The following is a 24,726-nucleotide window of genomic DNA, read 5'->3' on the forward strand; positions in this document are numbered from 1 at the left end:
CGGCAACAAAACTGAGTTTTTGGGATATAAAGAGGGACTTTATTGAACAAAACAAACATGTATTGTGTAGCTGGGACTCTTGTGACTGCAACCAGTAAAGATCTTCAAAGGAAAGTGATTAATTTTATCGCTATTTATGACTTTCGTGACTCCTCGACCTGGTTGGAAAATGTTTGTATGTTTTTGTAAGCATGTCCTCAGATAGTCACATGGTATGCTTTCGCCGTAAAGCCTTTTGGAAATCTGACAAAGCGTCTGGATTAAAACCTGTTAAGTCTACCCCCTACTTTTTCGAACATTCTGTTAAAAATCGCGCAACATTTCAGCGTCCTGCTACTCATGCCAGGAATATAGTATATGCATATGATTAGTATGTGTGGATAGAAAACACTCTGATGTTTCTAAAACTGGTTAAATCACGGCTGTGACTATAACATAACTTGTGTTTCATCGAAAAGCGGAAGAAGAACTGATCACCAAAATCTGGAAAATATACCAATGCGCCACTTGCATGTATTGTCTATTGGAAAGCAAATTACATGGGGCTGAGATTGCAAGTCCTACAGCTTCCACACGATGTCGCCAGTCTTGTCAATTGCCTGGGCTTTGTTTCTTGGTCAAACGAGTGAGAGAGAGCCCATTCCTTCCGGTCTCCGACAGGATGTTCTGGATGAGAAATTTCCGAACATGATTTCAAGACGTGGAGCTATTGAATACACATCGGCCCGTGATCAATTTGATAGATTATTAACGTTTACTAATACCTAAAGTTGGATGACAAAAGTATTTCGAAGTGTTTTGTGAAAGTTTATCGTCAACTTTTTTAATTAAAAAAAATGACGTTACGTTTTAAAACGCTGTTTTTTCCTGGATCACACACTTTTCATAGATCGATATTTAGGGTATATATGGACCGATTTAATCGGAAAAAAGACCCAATAGTGATGTTTATGGGACATCTAGGAGTGCCAACAAAGAAGATCGTCAAAGGTAATGAATGTTTTATATTTTATTTCTGCGTTTTGTGTAGCGCCGGCTATGCTAATTATTTTGTTTACGTCCCCTTCAGGTATTTCGGGGTGTTGCATGCTATCAGATAATAGCTTCTCATGCTTTCGCCGAAAAGCATTTTAAATATCTGACTTGTTGGCTGGATTCACAACGAGTGTAGCTTTAATTCAGTACCCTGCATGTGTGTTTTAATGAACGTTTGAGTTTTAATGAGTGCTATTAGCATTTAGCGTAGCACATTTGCATTTCCAGATGGCTAGATGGGACGCCTGCGTGTCGGGTGGAGTTAAGAGGTTAACAAGAAATTAATCTTTAAGCCGATGTATAACACTTGTATTTTTATGAATGTTTATTATGACTATTTCTGTATTTTGAATTTGGCGCTCTGCATTTTCACCGGATGTTGTCGAGGTGGGTCGCTAGCGGAACGCCTACGCCAGAAAGGTTAAATGTATTAATTGGGATTTTGTCACAGTACTATATGATATTACTGTATATAATAACTATATAAATATGTAAAAAAGATGCATTTATATAAGTACAGTGCCTTCGGAAATTATTCAGACCCCTTGACTTTTTCTACATTTTGTTACCTTACAGCCTTATTCTAAAATGTATTAAATAAATACAAATTCCTCAGAAATCAACACACAATAATAATGTAGTAACTGGCTGCAGGGAAGTCAGGCGCAGGAGAGCAGAATTGGGTTGCAACCGGAGCCCTTTAATATGGCGAACAAACACACGGCACTAAGGAAGGTAAACAAATACGGGTTGACATAACCAGGCGCAAACCAGTCTGAACTGCACATACACTTAACAACAAACAATTCCACACACAGACATGGGGGGGAACAGAGAGTAATATACATTCAGTCTGATGAGGGAATGTGAACCAGGTGTGCGGAAAAACAAGACAAAACAAATGGAAAATGAAAGGTGGAGCGGCGATGGCTAGAAGACCGGTGACGTCGACCGCCGAACACCGCCTGACTAAAAGAGAGGGACCGACCTCGGTGGAAGTCGTGACACATAATGACAAAGCGAAAACAGGTTTCTTTACATTTTTTGGAAAAAACAGAAATACCTTATTTACATAAGTATTCAGACCCTTTGCTATGAGACTTGAAATTGAGCTCAGGTGTATCCTGTTTCCATTGATCATCCTTAAGATGTTTTTACAACTTGATTGGAGTCCACCTGTGGTAAATTCAATTGATTGAACGTGATTTGGAAAGGCAGTCATCTGTCTATGTAAGGTTCCACAATTGACAGTGCATGTCAGAGCAAAAATCAAGCAATGACGTCGAAGGAGTTGTCCTTAGATTTCCGAGACAGCATTGTATCGGGGCACAGATCTGGGGAAGTGTACCAACACATTTCTGCAGCATTGAAGGTCCCCAAGAACAGTGGCCTTCATCATTCTTAAATGGAAGAAGTTTTGAATCACCAAGACTCTTCCTAGAGCTGGCCACCTGGCCAAACTGAGCAATCAGGGGAGAAGGGCCTTGGTCAGGGAGGTGATCAAGAATTTGATGATCACTCACACAGAGCTCCAGAGTTCCACTGTGGAGATGGGATAACCTTCAAGAGAAGCAAAACCATCTCTGCAGCACGCCACCAATCAGGCTATTATGGTAGAGTGGCCAGATAGAAACCACTCCTCAGAAGAAGGCACATGACAGCCCGCTTGGAGTTTGCCAAAGGGCACCTAAAGACTCTCAGACCATGAGAAACAAGATTTTCTGGTCTGATGAAACCAAGATTAAACTCTTTGGCCTGAATGCCAAGCGTCACACCTGGCACCGTCCCTACGATGAAGCATGGTGGTGGCAGCATTATGTTGTGGGGGTGTTTATCAGCAGTAGGCACTGGGAGACTAGTCAGGATTGAGGCAAAGATGAGCGGAGCAATGTACGGAGAGATCCTTGATGAAAACCTGCTCCAGAGCACTCAGAACCCCAGACTGTGGCGAAGGTTCAAACCCGGACAATGCAGGGCCATTTGTGCGCCGCCCTATGGGACTCCCAATCACTGCCGGATGTGATGCAGATCTGTAGAGAAGAATGGGAGAAGCTCCCCAAATACTGGTGTACTAAGCTTGTAGCGTCATACCCAAGTAGACTCAAGGCTGTAATTGCTGCTAAAGGGGTTTCAATAAAGTCAAGTGTCTGAATACTTATGTAAATGTCATATTTATGTTTACATTTTTTAATAAATTAGCACAAAAAAAAATCTAAAAACCTGTTTTGCTTTGTCATTATGGGGTAGTGTGTAGATTGATGAGCGAAAAACACTATTCAATGCATTTTAGAATAAGGCTGTAAAGTAATAAAATGTGGAAAAAGTGAAAGAGGCGGAATATTTTTCAAATGCACTGTATATCAACTTGATGCACTCTCTAATGGAGGTCCCTTCTCTGTTTTCCTCCAGCAAACCATTACTTCCTTCCTGGAATGTTAGACCCTCTTCTTTGTGGAAACACTTCTGATGCTGGGTAGGTTTTTTGGGATATCAGAGTTGAGCATATGGGTAGCTTTATAATCTTACCTTTTCTCTGTTGATAATGCAATACATGGTGCAAAGAATTTCAACATAGTTCAAATTCAACATGTCTTTGAATGCTGAAGACCATATGTCCTATTACATTTGTTGTGCCTATTCATTGGCATTTTGACAGAATATGTCCCGAAGGATACACGTGTATGAAGGCCGGAGGGAATCCCAACTATGGATACACAAGCTACGACAATTTTGGATGGGCCTACCTTGCCCTAATTCAGCTCATGACACAGGACTTCTGGGAAAATCTACTCAAGCTGGTGCGTATACATCATGTGCTCCGATGACTATGACATAGAGATTTATTTGCTCCTGATATTTCCTGAAATCTACGTCTGTAACATCAGCCGGTAGACCAGGTTTGAATTTGAGAGATTGCAATCTTATGTGTCATCGGGGATATTGATACAGAAAGAGTACTCACTCGGGTTTACTGGTGAGTTAACTGGCCATTTTTCCCCTCTACCCATAGACTCTTCGCTCAGCAGGGAAAACCTACATGATTTTCTTTGTGGTGGTGATCTTCCTGTGCTCGTTCTACCTGATCAACCTGATCCTAGCTGTGGTGGCCATAGCGCATGCTGAGCAGAACGAGGCCACCAGGGCCGAGGCCAAGGAGAAGGAGGAGGAGTATGCCATGATCATGGTGCAGCTGAAGGAAAGGAGAGAAGCAGAGGTCAAAGAGGTGTGATCATCTTACTATGCATGTGAAGTGCTTTGAAACAATTAATTGCTCTCTTTGATCAGATGATGGTTGAAAGAGTAAGATTTAGATAGTCGATTCAACTCTAGATTAAAATGTCTGACGAACTGGATAAATACAAAAAGGTCCTAGTAATCATTCTAAGTGTTAATTTGCAGATTACTTCTCATGTTGGTCGTTCTCGTCCTTAGTTTGCTTGATTCTGGTCAGTGATTGACAGATTTTTTTGCTGGCAGTCAGACGTTACCGTCCAGTAGAACATCTAAGAAAGAGAAAGATGAAAGGCAGATTAAGAGGTTGCTGATGATGAGGTATGTACTTCCTCCAGCCTTGATAAGTAGGCAAGTCTTTAAAGGACTCCAATGGAGGCATCATGGTCAGAGCCAACGCCAATAAGGTCCTGGCAGACCAGGAGGTGAGCCGCATGGCTCAGATGGGTTGCTGTGCTCTTGATGTTATGACCTTTTTCACACTAATGTGCCGACCTGAAACAAACTGTGCTGGCTCGGATATTGTTTATTCATATTGTTTATTCCTTTTCAGGATAGTTTCAGCAACTATGATGAATGCATAAGCAATGAATGAATGCATAAGCAATGAATGAATGCATAACCTACTCAGTACAGCTTGGATTGGTTAGGCTCGGTTTGTCTCTGAAAAAGTGGGCTAAGGCACTGCATCGCAGTCCTAGAGGCATCATTACAGACCCGGGTTCGATACCGGGCTGTATCACAACTGGCCGTGTCCCATAGGGCAGCCCAGTTCCATCTGGGTTAGGGGAGGGTTTGGCCAGGGGGGCTTTACTTGGCTCATTGCACTCTAGTGACTCCTTGTGGCAGGCTGGGCGACTGCAGGCTGATCTCAGTCATCAGGTAAACAGTCTTTCCTCCGACATATTGGTGTGGCTGACTGGCTTCCAGGTTAAGCGGTCGAGTGTTAAGAAGCGCGGTTTGGCGGGCGATGTTTCAGAGGACGCATTACTTGACCTTTGCCTCCCGAGAAACGTTAGGGAGTTGCAGCGATGAGAAAAGATTGTGGAGAAAATAAGGGGGTTATCTTCTCTAGGGTAGGGGGCAGCATTTGGAATTTTGGATGAAAAGCATGCCCAAATTAAACTGCCTTCCACTCAGGCCCAGAAGAGAGGATATGCATATAATTGGTAGATTTAGATAGAAAACGCTCTAAAGTTTCCAACACTGTTAAAATAGTGTCAGTGACAGAACTGATTTGGCAGGCGAAAACCTGAGATAAATCCATTCAGGAAGTAGGATTTTTTTGTTTTGTTGTAGTTTTCTATTCAATGCCATTACAGTGTCCATTGACTTAGGACTCAAATTGCAGTTCCTATGCCTTCCACTAGATGTCAACAGTCTTTAGAAATTGTTTCAGAAAATGAGGGAGTAAGAGCAGTCTGAATGAGTGGACCCTGCCGTGTCACAGAGCTTTTTCATGTGCGCGACCGAGAGAGTTCCTTTCTTGTTTACCTTTTATATTGACAACGTTATTGTCCGGTTGAAATATTATCGATTATTTCGGCTAAAAACAACCTGAGGATTGATTGTGAACATCGTTTGAAATGTTTCTATGAACTTTACGGATACTATTTGGATTTTTTTGTCTGCCTGTTGTAACTGTGTTTGAGCCTGTGGATTACTGAAGAAAACGCGCAAACAAAAGTGAGGTTTTTGGATATAAAGAGACTTTGTCGAACAAAAGGAACAGTTATTGAATAAATGAATGTCTTCTGAGTGCAAACATATGAAGATCATCAAAGGTAAGTGATTACTTTTATCTCTATTTCTGACTTGTGTAACTCTTCTACTAGGATGGTTACTGTTTGTAATGATTTGTCTGGTGGGCTATGTTCTCAAATAATCATAAGTTATGCTTTCGCCGTAAAGCATTTTAAAAATCTGACACCGTTGTTGGATTCACAAGAAAGTAATCTTTAAACCTATGTAAAATAGTTGTATCTTTTCTGAATTATTATAATGAGAATTTCTGTATTTGAATTTGGGGCTCTGGAATCTCACTGGATGTTGGCCAGGTGGGACGCCACATACCCGAGAGAGGTAAACAAAACATTTTTTTAAAGTGTGTTGCTATGCGCCTGGTGATGTTTGTCTTTGTTCTACTGTCTGCTGTTGTGTTGAAGAGGGCCAGTAGACCCAAAGGGAGTAAGGACCAGCTGGAAGTAGCAGGCCTTCAGAAGAAGACACCCAGTTCACCCAGTGTCTACAGCCAAGATGCCATGGATGGTAACTGTCACAAATCGCAATGGATCTGTATACGAGAAATGAAATGTCCTAAGGAATCCATGTGTGGGACTGGAATGTGATGTATAGGACTGTTATTGCGATATCCACCCATACCTGTGTTCTAATTGGCTCCTGTTTTAGAGCAAGGGCTTCTTTTATATCCTTTTATGACTTATGCAGTTTCATCCTCAAAGTTTCCCATCTAATGCACTGATGACATACTGTTTCAGCTGATTCAGCAATAAGACCAACAACCCACAGTCTTACACGTTTGAACTTTAGGTGCTCAAGACAAGTAATACTTTTCAAGACCTACATAGACTTTAATAATACTTTTGAACTTTAAGTGCTGCAAACAATGAATAAAGGTTGAAAACAAATCAGGGTCATGTACAAAATAACAAAAACTCACAAAATGTACTCTGATGTTAACACCTTCCTCCTTTACCCTCATTTCAACAGATTTGGAGGAGGAACTGAGGCCTTGTCCTCCTTGCTGGTACAAGTGTTCAGACGTCTTCCTGAAATGGAACTGCTGTGTGCCCTGGGTGACTTTCAAGAAGTGGGTGTACTTCATAGTGATGGACCCATTCATGGACTTGGTCATCACCATCTGCATTGTACTCAACATCATGTTCTTGGCCATGGAGCACTACCCCATGACAATAGAGTTTGAAGAAGTGCTGAGTGTGGGGAACTTGGTGAGTTAACTTCCTTAATGATGCTCTTCCACTTTACTTCTTCTCCTGCCATGATAGGGGTACCGTAGCTTTTTATGGCTGCAGGGGCAGTATTGAAAAGCTTGGATGAAAAGGTGCCCATATCAAACGGTCTGCTCCTCAGTCATAGTTGCTAATATTTGCATATTATTATTAGTACTGGATAGAAAACACTCTGACGTTTCTAAAACTGTTTGAATGATGTCTGTGAGTATAACATAACTCATATTGGCAGGCAAAATCCTCAGTTGAAATCAAAACAGGAAGTCAGAAATCTGAGCTTTTATGTATTCACCAAAATGAGTCCCCAATGAAATCCACTTGAGATATGAATGATTTTGCACTGCCTATGGGTTCCACTAGATGTCAACCACCAATAGAAATTATAATGAGGCTTCTATGTTGTTGTGGGAGTGAATGAGAGCAGAATATATCAGATGTCCATCAAGCAGCCATTTTATGATCCCACGATTTGTCCTCATGGTAGTTACTTGCGTTCCATTGCTCGCGAAGACAAGAAAGAATACTCCGGTTGGAACTTTATTGAAGCTATATGTTAAAAACATCCTAATGATTGACTCTGGACTTAGTTTGAAATGTTTCTTCGACCGATAATATCACTTTTAAAAATTTTTGTCCAATATAACGCTGACCAGAATTAGCTTTTGGATATGTATACCAAACGATCTAACAAAAGAAGGTATTTGGACATAAATAACGGACATTTTCGAACAAAACAAACATTTATTGTGGACCTGGGATTCCTGGAGTGCTTTCTGATGTAGAATATTTATCATGTAATTTCTTGTTTATGTTGACGCCATCTTTGCGGCTGTGGTGTTTTTAAATTGAGCGCCGTCTCAGATTATTGCATGTATTCTTTTTCCGGAAAGTTTTTTTGAAATCTGACACAGCGGTTGCATTAAGGAGAGGTATATCCATAATTCCATGTGTATAACTATATTATCATCTACATTTATGTTGAGTATTTCTGTTGAATGATTTGGCTATGCAAAATCACTTGATGTTTTTGGAACTAGTGAATCTAACGCGCCAATGTAAAATCAGATTTAAAAAAATATAAATATGAACTTTATCAAACAAAACATGCATGTATTGTGTAACATGAAGTCCTATGAGTGTCATCTGATGAAGATAATTCAAGGTTTGTGATTAATTTGATCTTTAGTTCAGCTTTTTGTGAATGCTATATTTTGCTGGAAAATGGCTGTACTTATTGTGGTTTGGTGGAGACCTAACATAATCGTTTGTCGTGCTTTCGCTGAAAAGCCTATTTGAAATCGGACACTTTGGTGGGATTAACAACGAGAAAATCTTTAAAATTATATAAGACACGTGTGTTTTAGGAATTGTAATTATGAGATTTCTGTGGTTTGACGCCCTCTATTTTCACTGGTAGTTGTCATATCGATCCCGGTATCGGGATTGCAGCCATAACAGGTTAAAAATTCTCTCTCTCAAAATGATCATGTTAAAAACGCAGGTTTACAGTGCAAGCAGAAACCATGAGAATCTACATATCTACACACAGCACAGTTTTCAATAGAATTCACTAGGCCCCGCCTCTCTCATCTATATATATATATATATATATATATATATATATATATATATATATATATATATATATATATATATGCCATTTAGCAGACGCTTTTATCCAAAGCGACTTACAGTCATGTGTGCATACATTCTACGTACATTCTCTTGTACAGGTCTTCGTAGGAATCTTCACAGCAGAGATGGTGCTGAAGATCATCGCCATGGATCCGTACTACTACTTCCAGGTCGGGGGGAACATCTTCGACAGCATCATTGTGGCAACCAGCCTGATGGAGCTGTGCCTGGCCGACGTCGAGGGTCTTGCCGTGCTTCGCTCCTTCCGTCTGGTGAGGGTCCCTCCACCCACAATTTAGATCATACTCTCTGTGTAACTGTGCAGTGAGAATCAATCACGATCGATCAATACATGTTCATAAACTAGTTACAAGAGTAGGGTTGAAAACTACTGGGTAATTTACCAAAGTTACCGGAATCTTCTGTAATTTGGATAATTAGCAGGTCATCTATGGCAATCTGTGGTAACTTCGGTCATTTATACTTGAAGAACTTGTATATTATGTATTCATATTATTCATTTTGTATATCTGTGTCCATATTGTCCTTGACTTTCTAGTGGATAGACTATATGTTTTAATAGAAAATAGCCTAATGAAAGAAGCATCTAATCAACAATGGCATAATTTTTTTATCAACTCTTCCAACTATTGACAATTTTTCACATCTGTCATCAGTTTGACTCTACAACATTTATGATAAAGACATTGTAAAACACTATGTATTGACATGGCCAAATAAATAGGTGTGAAAATATTTTTTAAACATACATTTGAAGTCGGAAGTTTACACACACTTAAGTTGGTGTCATTAAAACTTGTTTTTCAACCACTCCAGAAATTTCTTGTTAGCAAACTATAGTTTTGGCAAGTCAGTTAGGTCATCTACTTTGTGCATGACACAAGTCATTTTCCCAACAATTGTTTACAGATTATTTAACTTATAATTCACTGTATCACAATTCCAGTGGGTCAGAAGTTTACATACACTAAGTTGGCTGTGCCTTTAAACCGCTTGAAAAATTCCAGAAAATTATGTAATGGCTTTAGAAGCTTCGGGCAGGCTAATTGACATAATTTGAGTCAATTGGAGGTGTACCTTTGGATGTTTTTCAAGGCCTACCTTCAAACTCAGTGCCTCTTTGCTTGACATCATGGGAAAATCAAAAGAAACCAGCCAAGAACTCCAAATGGCTGAAGGTACCACGTTCATCTGTACAAACAATAGTACGCAAGTATAAACACCATGGGACCACACAGCCATCATACCGCTCAGGAAGGAGGCACATTCATGCTCCTAGAGATGACTTTGGACATACTTTGGTGCGAAAAGTGCACATCAATCCCAGAAGAACAGCAAAGGATCTTGTGAAGATGCTGGAGGAAACAGGTACAAAAGTATTTATACCCACAGTAAAACGAGTCCTATAATCGGCATAGCCTGAAAGGCCGCTCAGCAAGGAAGAAGTCACTGCTCCAAAACCGCCATAAAAAAGCCAGACTATTGTTTGGAACTGCACATGGTGATCTTACTTTTTGTAGAAATGTCCTCTGGTCTGCTGAAACAAAAATATAACTGTTTGGCCATAATGACCATCGTTATGTTTGGAGGAAAAAGAGGGAGGCTTGCTAGCCGAATAACACCATCCCAACCGTGAAGCACAGGGATGGCAGCATCATGTTGTGGTGGTGCTTGCTGCAGGAGGGACTGGTGCACGTCACAAAATAGATAGCATCATGAGGCAGGACAATTATGTGGATATATTGAAACAATCAAGACATCAGTCAGGAAGTTAAAGCTTGGTCGCAAATAGGTCTTCCAAATGGACAATGACCCCAAGCATACTTCCAAAGTTGTGGCAAAATGGCTTAAGGACAACAAAGTCAAAGTATTGGAGTGGCCATCACAAAGCCCTGACCTCAATCCTATAGAAAATTTGTGGTCAGAACTGAAAAAGTGTGTGCGAGCAAGGAGGCCTACAAACCTGACTCAGTTTCACCAGCTCTGTCAGGAGCAATGGGCCAAAATTCACCCAACTTATTGGGGGAAGCTTGTGGAAGGCTACTTGAAACGTTTGACCAAAGTTAAACAATTGAAAGGCAATGCTACCAAATACTAATTGAGTGTATGTAAACGTCTGACCCACTGGGAATGTAATGAAAGAAATAAAAGCTGAAATAAATCATTCTCTCTACTATTATTCTGACATTTCACATTCTTAAAATACAGGGAATTTTTACTCTGATTAAATGTCAGGAATTGTGAGAAACTGAGTTTAAATGTATTTGGCTAAGTGTATGTAAATTTCCAACTTCAACTATGTCATGCTGAAACCCTCATATTAAACATCACTAAGTTAAAAAAAAATCACCTTATTAGACTATATTATAAATGCCAAAAAATATATAAATGCAACATGCAACAATTTTAACGACTTTACTGAGGGACAGCTTATATAAGGAAATCAGTCAATTGAAGTAAATAAATTAGGCCCAAAGGGGCTTTATTACAGACCTAAATTCCTCCTCAGTTTCATCAGCACTCCGGTTGGCCTCTGACAATCTCGCAGGTGAAGAAGCAGCATGTGGAGGTCCTGGGCTGGCGTGGTTACACATAGTCTGCGGTTGTGAGGCTGGTTGGACATACTGCCAAATTCTCTAAAACGACATCGGAAGTGGTTTATGGTAGAGAAATGAACATTCAATTCTCTGGCAACAGCTCTGGTGGACATTCCTGCAGTCAGCATGCCAATTGCACGCTCCTTGAAAACTTGAGACATCTGTGGCGTTGTGTGACAAAAGTGCACATTTTAGAGTGGCCTTTTATTTGACCCAGCCCCAGGGTCACCTGTGTAATTATCATGCTGTTTAATCAGCTTCTTGATATGCCACACCTGCCAGGTGGATGGATTATCTTGGTAAAGGAGAAATGCTCACTAAAAGGGATGTAAACAAGTCTGGGCATAAAATCTGAGCGAAATTAGCTTTTTGTACCTTATGGAATATTTCTGGGATTTTATTTAATCTCATGAAACATGGAACCAGCACTACATGTTGCGTTTATACTTTTGTTCAGTAAATATTTTTTTGCATGTGATAAAGCCACACAGAGGGCCATATACATTTCCAGACACCTGTGATAGTCTCAAATACCCCAATAGATCATTAGATCTTAGATAAATTAGATATTGTTAGATTTTTTTTTAATAACTAGAAAGTTACAAAAATATTGGTAGTTTACTGGTAAACTTTAAAAGTTACCAGTAATATACCTTCATTTTGCAACCCTATGCAAGATAATATCAAGTAAAGTGATACTAACTCTGCAAACCTATTTATTGAGCTCAATGGAAAATCAAGTTTTGATTACATTTTTTGAAGCAGTTTCTGGGTAATCAGCCCTATGTAACCTTATAATGTCTCTGATTGTTTTGGGGGCAGATGCGTGTTTTCAAGCAGGCCAAATCCTGGCCCACACTCAACATGACCTTCAAGATCATCGGTAATTCAATGGGCACCCTAGTTAACATCACTCTGGTTCTGGCCATCATCATCTTCATGTTTGCCGCGGGGGGCATGCAGCTCTTCGGCAAGAGCTACAAAGATTGTGTCTGCAAGATCTCCTTGGACTGCGAGCTGCCCCGCTGGCACATGCATGACTTCTTCCACGCTTTTCTCCTCATCTTCCGGGTGCTGTGCGGAGAGTGGATCGAGACCATGTGGGAGTGCATGGAGGTGGCCGGACAGGGCATTTGTCTCGTCTTCTTCATGATGGTCATGGTCATCGGTAAACTAGTGGTGAGTGATGGGCACTGGAGGGTGGGCATTGAACTATTTTGGTGTTTAGTTAGTTAATGGATTATTCAAAAGGTGTAATACACGTAACATGAAAGATCAGGGAGCGTGTTTGGTGGAGCGCTCCATGCATACAGTGCACATACCACAGATGCAGCTCTTATGTTGCTGTTAGATAATGAGTAGATTATGCCAGCTTCACATTCTTTTGATGGATACCAGGCGGTCCTTCACCGTAAACGAAACTGGTTGTGTTTCCTCTTTGGTTATTCATAGGATGAAGAGAGGAAATAGCTATGCCAGTTTACCAAAAACCTGACAACAAACAATGTGCCAAAGACAAGCATGGCTTTCTGTCTGAACTCCCGGGAGAATCTCATTGACTAGTAGTGGCATTGAATAGGACACACACCATTCACTCAATGGAGAGGCTGTTAATTAGTTCCATGATATGGGCCAGCAGTTCTGACCTTGGGGTGTTTGGGGATCCACTGGGGCAGGTGGCATAGATAACATATCAGGGGGCTTACAGGAATCATGGAGGGGGCAGCCTTAAGTTTACTGATGATGTCGCAGGCATTTGAGGTCACGCAAGTCCAATACCACTGTTAGATACTATTGAGAGGTAAAAGTTACACGCTTACTGTCTGACTTTTAGACTACTTTTGACAATATTAACCAGAAGAAATGGACAAATAATAATTTCACTACCCTGGTTCAAGAACATCGGGGACAATAATAACAGATACGATGTGCTAAAAAAAATCCAGTTGTTCTAACTATTCCATCCAGGTGTTGAACCTCTTCTTGACCTTTCTGCTGAGCTCGTTCAGCCGTTACAACCTGGCGGCTCCAGAGGAGGACGGGGAGATGAACAACCTGCAGATCGCCACCAGCAGGATTACCAGGGGCATGGACTGGGTCAAGGCATACGTCATCAAGCAGATCTGCATTACCATAGGCAACCAGCCTAAGGAGGATGGAAACGGGGCTGACGGTAATGGGGGTAGTAATGGGGATGTGGACGGCCTCCCAAAGGACAGCTTGGCTTTGAAAAATATAAATTCCAGTGACAACCCAAAGGCTGATTTGGAGCTCAAAATGCTGGACGATGTTAACCCAAGTGGATTTCTTGCAAATGCGAATTTGACCCTGGATGTACCTATTGCCAAAATGGAGTCTGATGATGATGAGGATGACAGCTCTGAAGTGAAAGGAGAAGGCGCAAATGAGGATGCTAAGGTAAGACCTTGGCATTATTGATGAGTAAAACTTGACACAGACATCTGTTCCCACTAGGCACACACTGGTTGAATCGTCATTGCTTCCATGTCAGTTCAATGAAATTACGGTGAACCGACGTGGAATGGATTCTGAATTGGCGTCCGTGCCCAGTGGGTTATATTTTGAGCATTCATTACAAACAATATAGAGTAATCAAGACTAAGGCTTCATACTGACAAGAGAAATAACCGATATACAAGCACATACATGCACTTCATATGTTGTTATCATTTGCAATATTATTAGTACTAGTATTATTCTATTCAGTATCTGTGTTATTGTCATGCTGATAAGATAAATTACCTTTTCCATTTGGTACATTTTATGGGATTTCTTATAGTCGTGGCCAAATAACTTAAGCAAACTACAATATTTTAATTCCGCAGTGACAATCAAAATAAATCTGTCTGCTGCTGAAATGCAGGGTAGACTACCCACATAAAATATATAATACTACAGTACTTAGTATTTTGATAGCGTTCTCGTAATCTTCACAGAGGATAGCCTAGTTGTTAGAGCGTTGGACTAGTAACCGAAAGGTTGCAAGTTCATATCCCCGAGCTGACAAGGTACAAATCTGTCGTTCTGCCCCTGAACAGGCAGTTAACCCACTGTTCCTAGGCCGTCATAGAAAATAAGAATTTGTTCTTAACTGACTTGCCTAGTTAAATAGAGGTAAAATAAAAAAAATGTATTATATTGTGGAATACTATACTACACACTGTAGTATCCCTTGATCATGTGTAGTACTACCTATAGAATGGTGTAGCATACTGTAGAATACTATAGTAAATACTACAATATTATCCACCAAAAAGCACTATAGTAAATACTACAGTAATGTCTGCAAAAACACCACATTTTTTAAAACTATTGTAAATACTACAGTATTCCATTTGCAATTACCCGGCCCATTCCCCTCCCCCATATCCCAATTTGTGCCAAATGAGAAACCTACATGCCAAGTACAGATCATATATTGTGTTGCCTATAAGTTATAGAAAAGAGGAGGAGCTCTGAACTATTCGTTCAGACCCCAGTCCTACCGACCTGCCTACATGTTATTGAAAAGAGGAGGAGCTCTGAACTATCCGTTCAGACCCCAGTCCTACCAACCTGCCTACATGTTATTGAAAAGAGGAGGAGCTCTGAACTATCCGTTCAGACCCCAGTCCTACCGACCTGCCTACATGTTATAGAAAAGAGGAGGAGCTCTGAACTATCCGTTCAGACCCCAGTCCTACCGACCTGCCTACATGTTATTGAAAAGAGGAGGAGCTCTGAACTATCCGTTCAGACCCCAGTCCTACCGACCTGCCTACATGTTATTGAAAAGAGGAGGAGCTCTGAACTATCTGTTCAGACCCCAGTCCTACCAACCTGCCTACATGTTATTGAAAAGAGGAGGAGCTCTGAACTATCCGTTCAGACCCCAGTCCTACCAACCTGCCTACATGTTATTGAAAAGAGGAGGAGCTCTGAACTATCTGTTCAGACCCCAGTCCTACCGACCTGCCTACAAGTTATAGAAAAGAGGAGGAGCTCTGAACTATCTGTTCAGACCCCAGTCCTACCGACCTGCCTACATGTTATTGAAAATTTGCACTTTTAGTATTTCTCCAGTAGGTTTCCTCAAGGAGAAAGCCTTCAATTCTATGTCAAAGATAGTGCAACTAAAACACTACAGTAAATACTACAGTATAATACAATCTGCAAAAACACTACTTTAATTATTATACACTACAGTTTTCTTAAACTATATTAATTATACTACAGATAACTACAGTAAATACTACAGTATAATACAATCTGCAAAAACACTACTTTAATTATTATACACTACAGTTTTCTTAAACTATATTAATTATACTACAGATAACTACAGTAAATACTATAGTATTCAATGTATTGTTTTTGCAGACTTTAGTCAGGGCTCTCGAGTGGCGCAGCAGTTTAAGGCACTGCATCTCAGGTCAAGTGGTGTCACTAGAGTCCCTGATTCAAATCCAGGCTGTATCACATCTGGCTGTTATCAGGTGTCCCATACGGCAGTCTACAATTGGCCCAGCGTCACCAGGCTTTAGTCAGTGTAGGTGTAACCGATGTGAAATGGCTAGCTAGTATGCAGGGTGCGCCTAATAGCGTTTCAATCAGTGATGTCACTCCCTCTGAGACATTGAAGTAGTTGTTCCTCTTGCTCTGCAACAGCTGCACAAACTCCTAAAGGAAACACTTCAGGCCACTCGCAGTTAACATATAACATTATTGAATTACAATTTATATTTACGTTCTTCTGTGCAGGGGTTGAATAATATTTTGGAGCTGACATGTTTACAAACTTTAAAGAGACTGTAGGGCAACAGTTGCTATGTCCTACTTCTTTCCCACAGTGTGTTTAGTATTTAATATAATGTGACAAGCGGCACTGTATGTGAAAGAGATACCATATGAATATGTGACTGGGCAAAGAGTTATTGGCACATAGGTAACTTAAATCATTCCTCCTCTTACTAACCTATATAATGTTGTGCTGTTTCCCAGGAATATCTGCTCCAAACAGTGACTAAATAAAGGTCATAGTAAATTGATGATATGACATTTCATATCTCTCAAACCAACCCAGATTAAACTCTGAGTTCAAGATACAATTTAATTAAAGGGATAGTTCTCATTTTTTTGTGTGTTTTTTTTACCTATAAAATTAGCTACAAATGGGATATCCCAAATGATCTAATACAGATGTCTCTCTCACTACAGCGAAGGAAACCTATTGCACAGGACAATGCCTCTTTGATCTGCAGGACAAGTGTGGAAGTGAAGAAAAAAGAGGCAAACCCCACCAGCCCTGAGAACTGCTGGACTGCGAGTAAGAGGATCTCCCTCTTACAGGCTTGATGCTGTAACTCCACGGGAGTCAATATACACGAAACAAAAAATATAAATGCAACATGCAATGTGTTGGTCCCATGTTCCGTGAGCTGAAATAAAAGATCCCACAAATATAACTCAGTAAAATCTTTGAAATTGTTGCAAGTTGCATTTCTATTTTTGTTCAGAATACTGTAGTTAACCTACATCAGCCTCCAATGATTTACTCAGTTGTTCAGGGGGAGAGAGGGAGGGAGAGCAGGGATCGCTTACATAGTGTAGTTTTGATTGAGTCATGTTGCGTTTCCCTGGCTGATAAGACAATGACTATACTGCCTATTTAAGTGGAGGTTCCCTGTATGGTTCAAATGGTAGAATACAGTTTAAGTGAACATGAATTCATTAGCACCCCTCTCATCTCCACGAATTAGCGTTATTTTTTCACCTGCATTGATTGTACTTCTGAAATGCCTGACTTGACAAATGTGGACCGTACTGGTAGATGGGGTGCGAGGGATGTTTTGCCTAATCTTACACATATGTTCTCCTTCCTCAAAATCTCTGATAGCATGTATTGGACGATGCCCTTGCCTTGATTGTGACATCACCACAGGGAAAGGAAAAACTTGGTGGAACTTCAGGAAGACATGCATCCTCATTGTGGAGCACAACTACTTTCAGTCCTTTATCATCTTCATGATTCTGATGAGTAGTGGAGCTTTGGTGAGATGCCTTCTTTCAGTGCAATGCGGACACCGACATATGGTGTTTTGAAACAGCTGTCCGTGATATTTTGCTCAATTCTTCGCAGGCTTTTGAAGACATACACATTGAACAACGCAGGACCCTAAAAGTCATCCTGGAATATGCTGATCAAGTCTTCACCTACGTGTTCATCATTGAGATGCTCTTGAAGTGGGTGGCTTACGGATTCCAGGCCTACTTCACAAATGCATGGTGCTGGCTGGACTTCCTCATTGTGAATGTAAGGCAAAGTAATAGCCCGTGCCCATCTGGGTAGTGCATCCTAGTCATAGTTTATATTTTCAACAATTATAAGTAATATTTCATCAATATAAATGATCAAAATTTCAGTTCCTTTGAGAAAGCTAATCTTCACATGTTGTCATCACATCCCAAATCTCCTAGGTGTCTATGATTAGTTTATCGGCTAAGATCCTGGGCTACGCTGAACTTGGGTCAATCAAATCTCTTCGAAAGTTACGGGCTTTACGGCCCCTCCGAGCCCTGTCCAGATTTGAGGGAATGAAGGTGAGTCTTTTTTACAAGTCGAAACATGTAAATTTGTGGCCTTAGAAATTAAATGCATTTGTTGATACATTTTCGAGATCTGATCAACAATGCAAAGAGTATTTCACTCCAATTAGTCTCAGCAGTTCAATATGAATCCCTTTTTACATCCTGTACAAGCTCTGCTTTTACTAGAGATTTGATTGGCAGGTTCTCTCAAATTTGGGCACATCATTTCCTTTCCACAGGTGGTGGTGAACGCTCTGGTGGGGGCCATTCCTTCCATTGTCAATGTGCTTCTAGTGTGCGCCACCTTCTGGCTCATCTTCAGCATCATTGGAGTCAACCTGTTTGCTGGGAAGTACTACTACTGCTTCAACACCACGTCTGAGGAGATGTTCTCCGCTGACGTTGTGAACAACAGGACCGAATGCGTCCAACTGATAGAGGATAATGCCGACGTGCGCTGGATGAACTCAAAGATCAACTTTGACAACGTGGCCATGGGCTACCTTTCCCTCCTGCAAGTAGTGAGTTTCAAAACAGGTTGCTTACTAATCATATAGCCTACTGCTCAATCAAATCAATCAGATGTATTTATAAAGCCCTTCTTACATCAGCTGATGTCACAAAGTGCTGTACAGAAACCCAGCCAAAACCCCAAACAGCAAGCAATGCAGGTGTTGAAGCTCTGTTGTATAGTTGAAGTTGTTTAAAGTGGTAATGTATGCCTACTGTAATGTATGCCTACTGTAATGTATGCCTACTGTAATGTATGCCTACTGTTTCTTACAGCATACATTTTTTTCATTTTTTTTTCTCTCAGGCAACATTTAAAGGATGGCTGGGTATAATGTATAGCGCTGTGGATTCACGTATTGTAAGACAATTCCTCAATACTGTAATAATAATTATACACTTTGAAATGAGTATGAAAACAACCTAATTTCTTATGATTTGATCCCCTCTGTCTCACAAGGTGGGAGACCAACCCATGTATGAGGATAATGTTTACATGTACATCTACTTTGTCATGTTCACCATCTTTGGGACCTTCGTCATGCTGAATCTCTTCATTGGTGTCATTATCGACAACTTCAACCAGCAAAAAAAGAAGATAAGTAGCCGTCCTACAGCATAATATCACAAAATAGCAAACACAGCATGCAAGCCTTTCTAAAACATTATCACAACAATACAATACACATGTAAATTACAAGGATTTTAGATGACATGCACATGAAAATAACTGTATGTCTCTATACTTTGGAGGGAAAAATATTTTCATGACAGAGGAACAGAATAAATACCACAATGCCATGAAAAAGCTCGGTTCCACGAAGCTACAGAAACCCATTCCTAGACCCAAGGTAAGCACCTGCTTGAGTTACTGGCAAATTGCCTAAAGATGTCGAACAAAAGAGTGTGTATTCCATAACATGTACTCTAGATGCTATACCAGCCCTTACACATCAGTTAAGTGACAGTGTTCTTAGTTCAAATAGAAGTGTATCATCACCAACGTTTAAGAAGAACATTTTAAGTTAAATACGGACCCCTCAATGAGAAGGTATTGGCCAGGCTTGATCACTATCTGCTCTTGACCACTTCTGTTCCTCCCCTATGAAGATAACTTTCCCTCCAAAGTATAGAGACATACTGTTATTTTCATGTGCATGTCATTGACCTAACATACCTCTAATTCACTCTGTTTTGTCCTATCTTTCTCTTGGTCTCTATTGATTGGCGGTTGAAGAACAAATTCGCAGGCATTGTTTATGACCTGATCAACCAACAATTCTTCGAGATCTTCATTGATGTGCTGATCTGCCTCAGCATGGTAACGATGATGGCGGACACGGATGACCAGAGCGAGGAGAAGGATAGCATCCTCTTCTTCATCAACCTGGTGTTTATCTTCATCTTCATCGCAGAGTGTGTCCTCAAGTTGATCGGATTGCGGCAATATTATTTTACCGTCGGAATGAACATTTTGGATTTTGTCGTCGTCGTTCTCTCCATCCTTGGTGAATATGAAGAAAAGACTGTATACATTAGTCGTGTAGCGACAGAATTCTTTATTTTTGCTGAAATGAAACATGATTGAAGAACATAGTAATAAGAATGAAAACTCAATTATTATTATTTTTTCCATTCCAGGTTTACTGCTGGCAGACCTCATAGAGAAGTATTTTGTCTCACCTACCCTTTTCCGTGTCGTAAGACTGGCCAGGATTGGTCGAGTTCTGAGACTCATCCGAGGAGCTCAAGGCATCCGGACACTGTTGTTTTCCCTGAGGATGTCACTTCCAGCTATCTTCAACATTGGGCTCCTGCTCTTCCTCGTCATGTTTATCTTCGCCATTTTTGGAATGTCCAACTTTGCGTATGTCAAAAAGGAGGTCGGAATAGACGATATGATCAATTTTGAAACTTTTGGCAACAGTATCATTTGTCTGTTCATGATCACAACCTTAGTCGGTTGGGACAGTGTCCTCTCACCCATGATGAGTAGTACACCTCCGAACTGTGACCCGTACTTTGAAAATCCAGGCACAGATGTAAGAGGCAACTGCAGCAGCCTTGGTTGGGGAATTCTTTTTATCTGCAGCTACATCATCATGTGTTTCTTTCTTGTGGTCAACATGTACATTGCCGTTATTCTCGAGAACTTCAATGTTGTCATCGAGGAGAGCGGCAACCCGCTGTGTGAGGAAGACTTTGAGATGTTCTATGAGACCTGGGAGAAGTTCGACCCTGACGCGTCACAATTCATCGCCTACAACATTTTGTCGGAGTTCTGTGACACGCTTAAAAACCCGCTCAGGATCCCAAAACCCAACGCAATCAAGCTGATCACCATGGACCTTCCCATTGTCCCTGGGGATAAGATCCACTGTCTGGACATCCTGCAGGCGCTGACCACAGAGGTGCTGGGAGAATCAGGGGAGATGGATGCCATGAAGGAGAGCATGGAGGAGAAGTTCATGGCCAAAAACCCCTTTAAAGTGTCATTCAAGCCAATCACCACCACCCTGAGGCGAAAGCAGGACGAGGTAGCAGCTGTTGTTATTCAGAGAGCCTATTGCAAGCATCTGCTGAGAAGTTCGATGAAACTCGCTTCCCACAAGTACCATGAGAAGAAAGAGTTAACCAAGGAGGACGAAGCGCCGCCAGAGCAGGAAGGAATGATTGCCATCAGGATGAGCAAACTGTATGAAAGCCAACAATCACTCGGAGTGGATGAAACCGTTGTAGATATGGATTCTTGTGTGAAACGGGAGAGAAAAGAACTGACAGCGACACAACCTCCTGTGGTGACTACTGAAACGCCGCCGCCTGTGGAGCTTCAGAACGAGATCATCTCGCACTCTGCCCCCTTTGTCATCCCGGCCTCAAACCATAACTCACAGCAGAAAGAGTCCCATGTTTGAATAGCTGGTGCAACCAATGGATAAACACTTCATCATCATGGCCTTCTGCCTTTGACGATGAGACCGCTTCTTCATCTCCAAAGTCCAACTTTGGTATGTTTGGCTTGGGTCTGAGTTTCTTGCTAACTAAGTCTTTGAGGGACACATTGAGCCCACCCCACTGAATCTAAGCGATTGCATAGAGATGATGGTATAACGAATATAGCAGTCAATGTTAATTAATGATAACCTGGAATGTATTGGCTGAGAAATAATAGCTATTGTTGGCAAGACAATCACCAAAGCCTGAGTTGAAAGTTTGGGCCCATTTATGGATGCAAGCCCAGTTGTGGTAGCAGACCCCTTGTAATATATGGTTGAGATCATTTGAGAATTAAATAACCTAAGAGATAGTTAGCAATGTATAAGATAATAATAAGTTAATTAAACTCCATCTCACAAGTGAGTAGGGACCGGACTCCTATGGTTTTACTCTTAACACAAAAACATACTTTCAGTCCCTTGAAAGTAATTTAATAAATATGTTCCTTTTCTTATTTTGTATACCTTTTTTATTCAACTGTTTGTTGGGTTGGCAGGAAGCCTAGTGGTTCGAGCGTTGGACCAGTAACTGAAAGGTTGCTAGATTGAATCCCTGAGCTGACAAGCTAAAAATCTGTTGTTCTGCCCCTGAACAAGGCAGTTAAACCACTGTTCCTAGTCTGTCATTGTAATTAAGAATTTGTTCTTAACTGACTTGCCTAGTTAAATAAATATAACATATTCTACTGCACTTGCAGTATTTAATTGCAATGAAAAAGGCAAGCAATAATCTCATCTGTATCTTCAAAGTTGAAATATGACTTCAAAAACAGGATTCTCAAGAATATTATAGATTTTTCATATGGAATCTGACTTTTGGTACATATGTCATTTTAATCTAAACTTGTATGACTTCCCTATAATTTTCCAAATACCAGTACAAGAACGTCAAATAATTTTTTTACAAATATTTTTCATTGAATACAATTCTATTTTGAAGTTATTATTTGTCTGGAGTTTGGTTTGACGTATTCGGCCAACACTTTTGTGTGTTCATTTTTTAAGGTATTAAAGCCAATACTAACACTGGGATTTAGAGTATATACAAAGTATTTTTTTACCCCAAAAATATTTAGTAACAAATATGACCTGTGCCTTTAACATCTGAAAATGAGAACACTTTAATGAAAAAACAGGTTTAGAATACAGATTGAGAAAGGATTTGCGTTTGAAATTAGGATCGGACACTTTTTCTCCATTTTCGCCTAAAATTACATACCCAAATCTAACTTCCTGTAGCTCAGGACCTGAAGCAAGGATATGCATATTCTTGATACCATTTGAAAGGAAAAACTTTGAAGTTTGTGGAAATGTGAAAGTAATGTAGGAGAATATAACACATTAGATCTGGTAAAAGATGTAACAAAGAAAAAAGCATGTGCTTGTTTTGTATTTTTTGAATCTTTGTATTTTTTTGTGTATTTTTTGTACTATCATCTTTGAAATGCCATGATGTATTTTACCAGCCCCCCACACACACACACACACACACACACACACACACACACACACACACACACACACACACACACACACACACACACACACACACACACACACACACACACCTATCCCGTAGAGGCTAACTAATTCTGCTGAATAACAACTAATTTTTACACTGTCAGTTTTCTTTTATTTGTCGAATTTCTTAATTTTCTGTATATTTTCCTTTGATTATATTTTTAAGGAAATGAACTTTCCTTTTGAGTTTTTCTCATTGTAGTAACACAACTAACCTACTGTAGTAACACAAGTACTGTAGTAATACAAGTACTACTAACAGTGTTCGGTTTTTAATCTGCAATTATTTGTGCTATTAAGCAGTATGATGATAGAAATGAATAATGACATATTTTTACAATGTGCTGAAAATGTACTGGTCTGTTTATTGGAACATGGGGCTTGTAACACCAGAGTTGTTGTTTTTGGTTTTCACAAGGGGCACATACCACATGTGTTAACTGATTCACTTCAGATAAAAGCTTCAGCTAAAATGGCCATACAAGTCTTAATACAGAAATGTCTTAATCATGGGAATACAGTAGGAAAGCACTTTGAAGCCTTGTTAGGAACGCAGTTTATTCGTTAAAAAGTGTGATGTTAACTACTTTTTAATTATACTTTAATATCAATCTCACCTAAATGTGTGTACAGTATCTTACACAATCTCTGTCTGGAGAGGCACATTTTACAATTGATACTAATACACTCCGATAAGCACAATCAGGCACACTGCAATTTCTTTGGAAACTTGTGTGAGAAACACATGGATTAATTACACATGCATATGGAACCATGTGTGGAGGACAACTTAGATAACATAAGTCCATTTTTCTATTTATTTCAGGGATTCAATAATTCTAACCAGTTTTTACTTCATTTGAATTAAGGACAAATACTAAGCTAGCAACGGCATACTTTTGTACAAGAGCTTCCATGTTTGTTAAACCAAGTATGCCTATTTGTAAGTGCTACCTACAACAGCAGTTCATCCAAAAGGAGACTGGTTTGCCTGTAAATCATGTTCTGCGCACTGTGTGAACATTCAAGCGGAGGACCTTGGAAATGTGAAATGGAAATAACATAGATGTCATGCACCATTGTTTACAAAACGAATACTGTGTTAAAGTGATAGAGAAGGACGGTTATATTGCATTTCTTTTACTGAGGCTGAATGTGTGCTGTCAACGTGGCCTGTAAACATCGTATGTTCACTGCTCAACTGTGGAGGAGTTTGGAGATTATTATTTGGTATTATTGATCTGAATAGTGTTTAATTCATGTAATGATAGACTATAAAGGCAAAATACACAGAAGTACATATTATGCTTTACAATTTTACTTTCTAACAATTCTAATACATTTCTAATAAAAAAAAAGATAGATGTGTTTGGATGCTCTGCCAGTTGTATTGTTTCACACAAAGTATTTGATCTTTATGATGTATTTGTTCACAAGCATACTGTATATGCCATCTGCTGGACAACTGTACAAGCCACAACTTTCCTGCCAAACATGAGTAGCTTTCAAGTATCTCCCTTTTACCAGTCACGGCACCTTTGTTCCCAGTTACGATCAATAACAATTTCCAGATGTGACATTTTTCCCCTGGAGTACAAGAGT

At 40.1% G+C, this 24,726-nt stretch overlaps 1 protein-coding gene and 1 non-coding gene across 2 annotated transcripts in view; both read left to right on the top strand.

Annotated features, from left to right (window-relative positions):
* Positions 1–24,492, top strand: part of LOC118384393 (sodium channel protein type 4 subunit alpha B) — a 39,756-nt gene extending 15,264 nt beyond the window's left edge. The window contains exons 9-26 of the mRNA XM_052518591.1: positions 3,445–3,508; positions 3,692–3,833; positions 4,046–4,258; positions 6,432–6,534; positions 6,997–7,235; positions 8,990–9,163; positions 12,332–12,688; positions 13,478–13,927; positions 16,727–16,835; positions 17,406–17,560; positions 17,649–17,822; positions 17,987–18,109; positions 18,337–18,618; positions 18,915–18,968; positions 19,068–19,205; positions 19,354–19,458; positions 19,845–20,115; positions 20,249–24,492. Of these exons, the coding sequence (XP_052374551.1) occupies positions 3,445–3,508; positions 3,692–3,833; positions 4,046–4,258; positions 6,432–6,534; positions 6,997–7,235; positions 8,990–9,163; positions 12,332–12,688; positions 13,478–13,927; positions 16,727–16,835; positions 17,406–17,560; positions 17,649–17,822; positions 17,987–18,109; positions 18,337–18,618; positions 18,915–18,968; positions 19,068–19,205; positions 19,354–19,458; positions 19,845–20,115; positions 20,249–21,522 (4,427 nt within the window). The 3' untranslated portion in view covers positions 21,523–24,492. The remainder of the gene's footprint in view (positions 1–3,444; positions 3,509–3,691; positions 3,834–4,045; positions 4,259–6,431; positions 6,535–6,996; positions 7,236–8,989; positions 9,164–12,331; positions 12,689–13,477; positions 13,928–16,726; positions 16,836–17,405; positions 17,561–17,648; positions 17,823–17,986; positions 18,110–18,336; positions 18,619–18,914; positions 18,969–19,067; positions 19,206–19,353; positions 19,459–19,844; positions 20,116–20,248) is intronic.
* LOC127930423 (U7 small nuclear RNA) lies at positions 15,564–15,618 on the top strand. The gene has a single exon (XR_008138082.1). It is a non-coding gene; the product is annotated as a U7 small nuclear RNA (small nuclear RNA).
* Positions 24,493–24,726: the final 234 nt, after the last annotated feature.

The sequence above is a fragment of the Oncorhynchus keta genome, chromosome 5, assembly GCF_023373465.1.
Source record: "Oncorhynchus keta strain PuntledgeMale-10-30-2019 chromosome 5, Oket_V2, whole genome shotgun sequence".
Classification (NCBI taxonomy): Eukaryota; Metazoa; Chordata; class Actinopteri; order Salmoniformes; family Salmonidae; genus Oncorhynchus; species Oncorhynchus keta.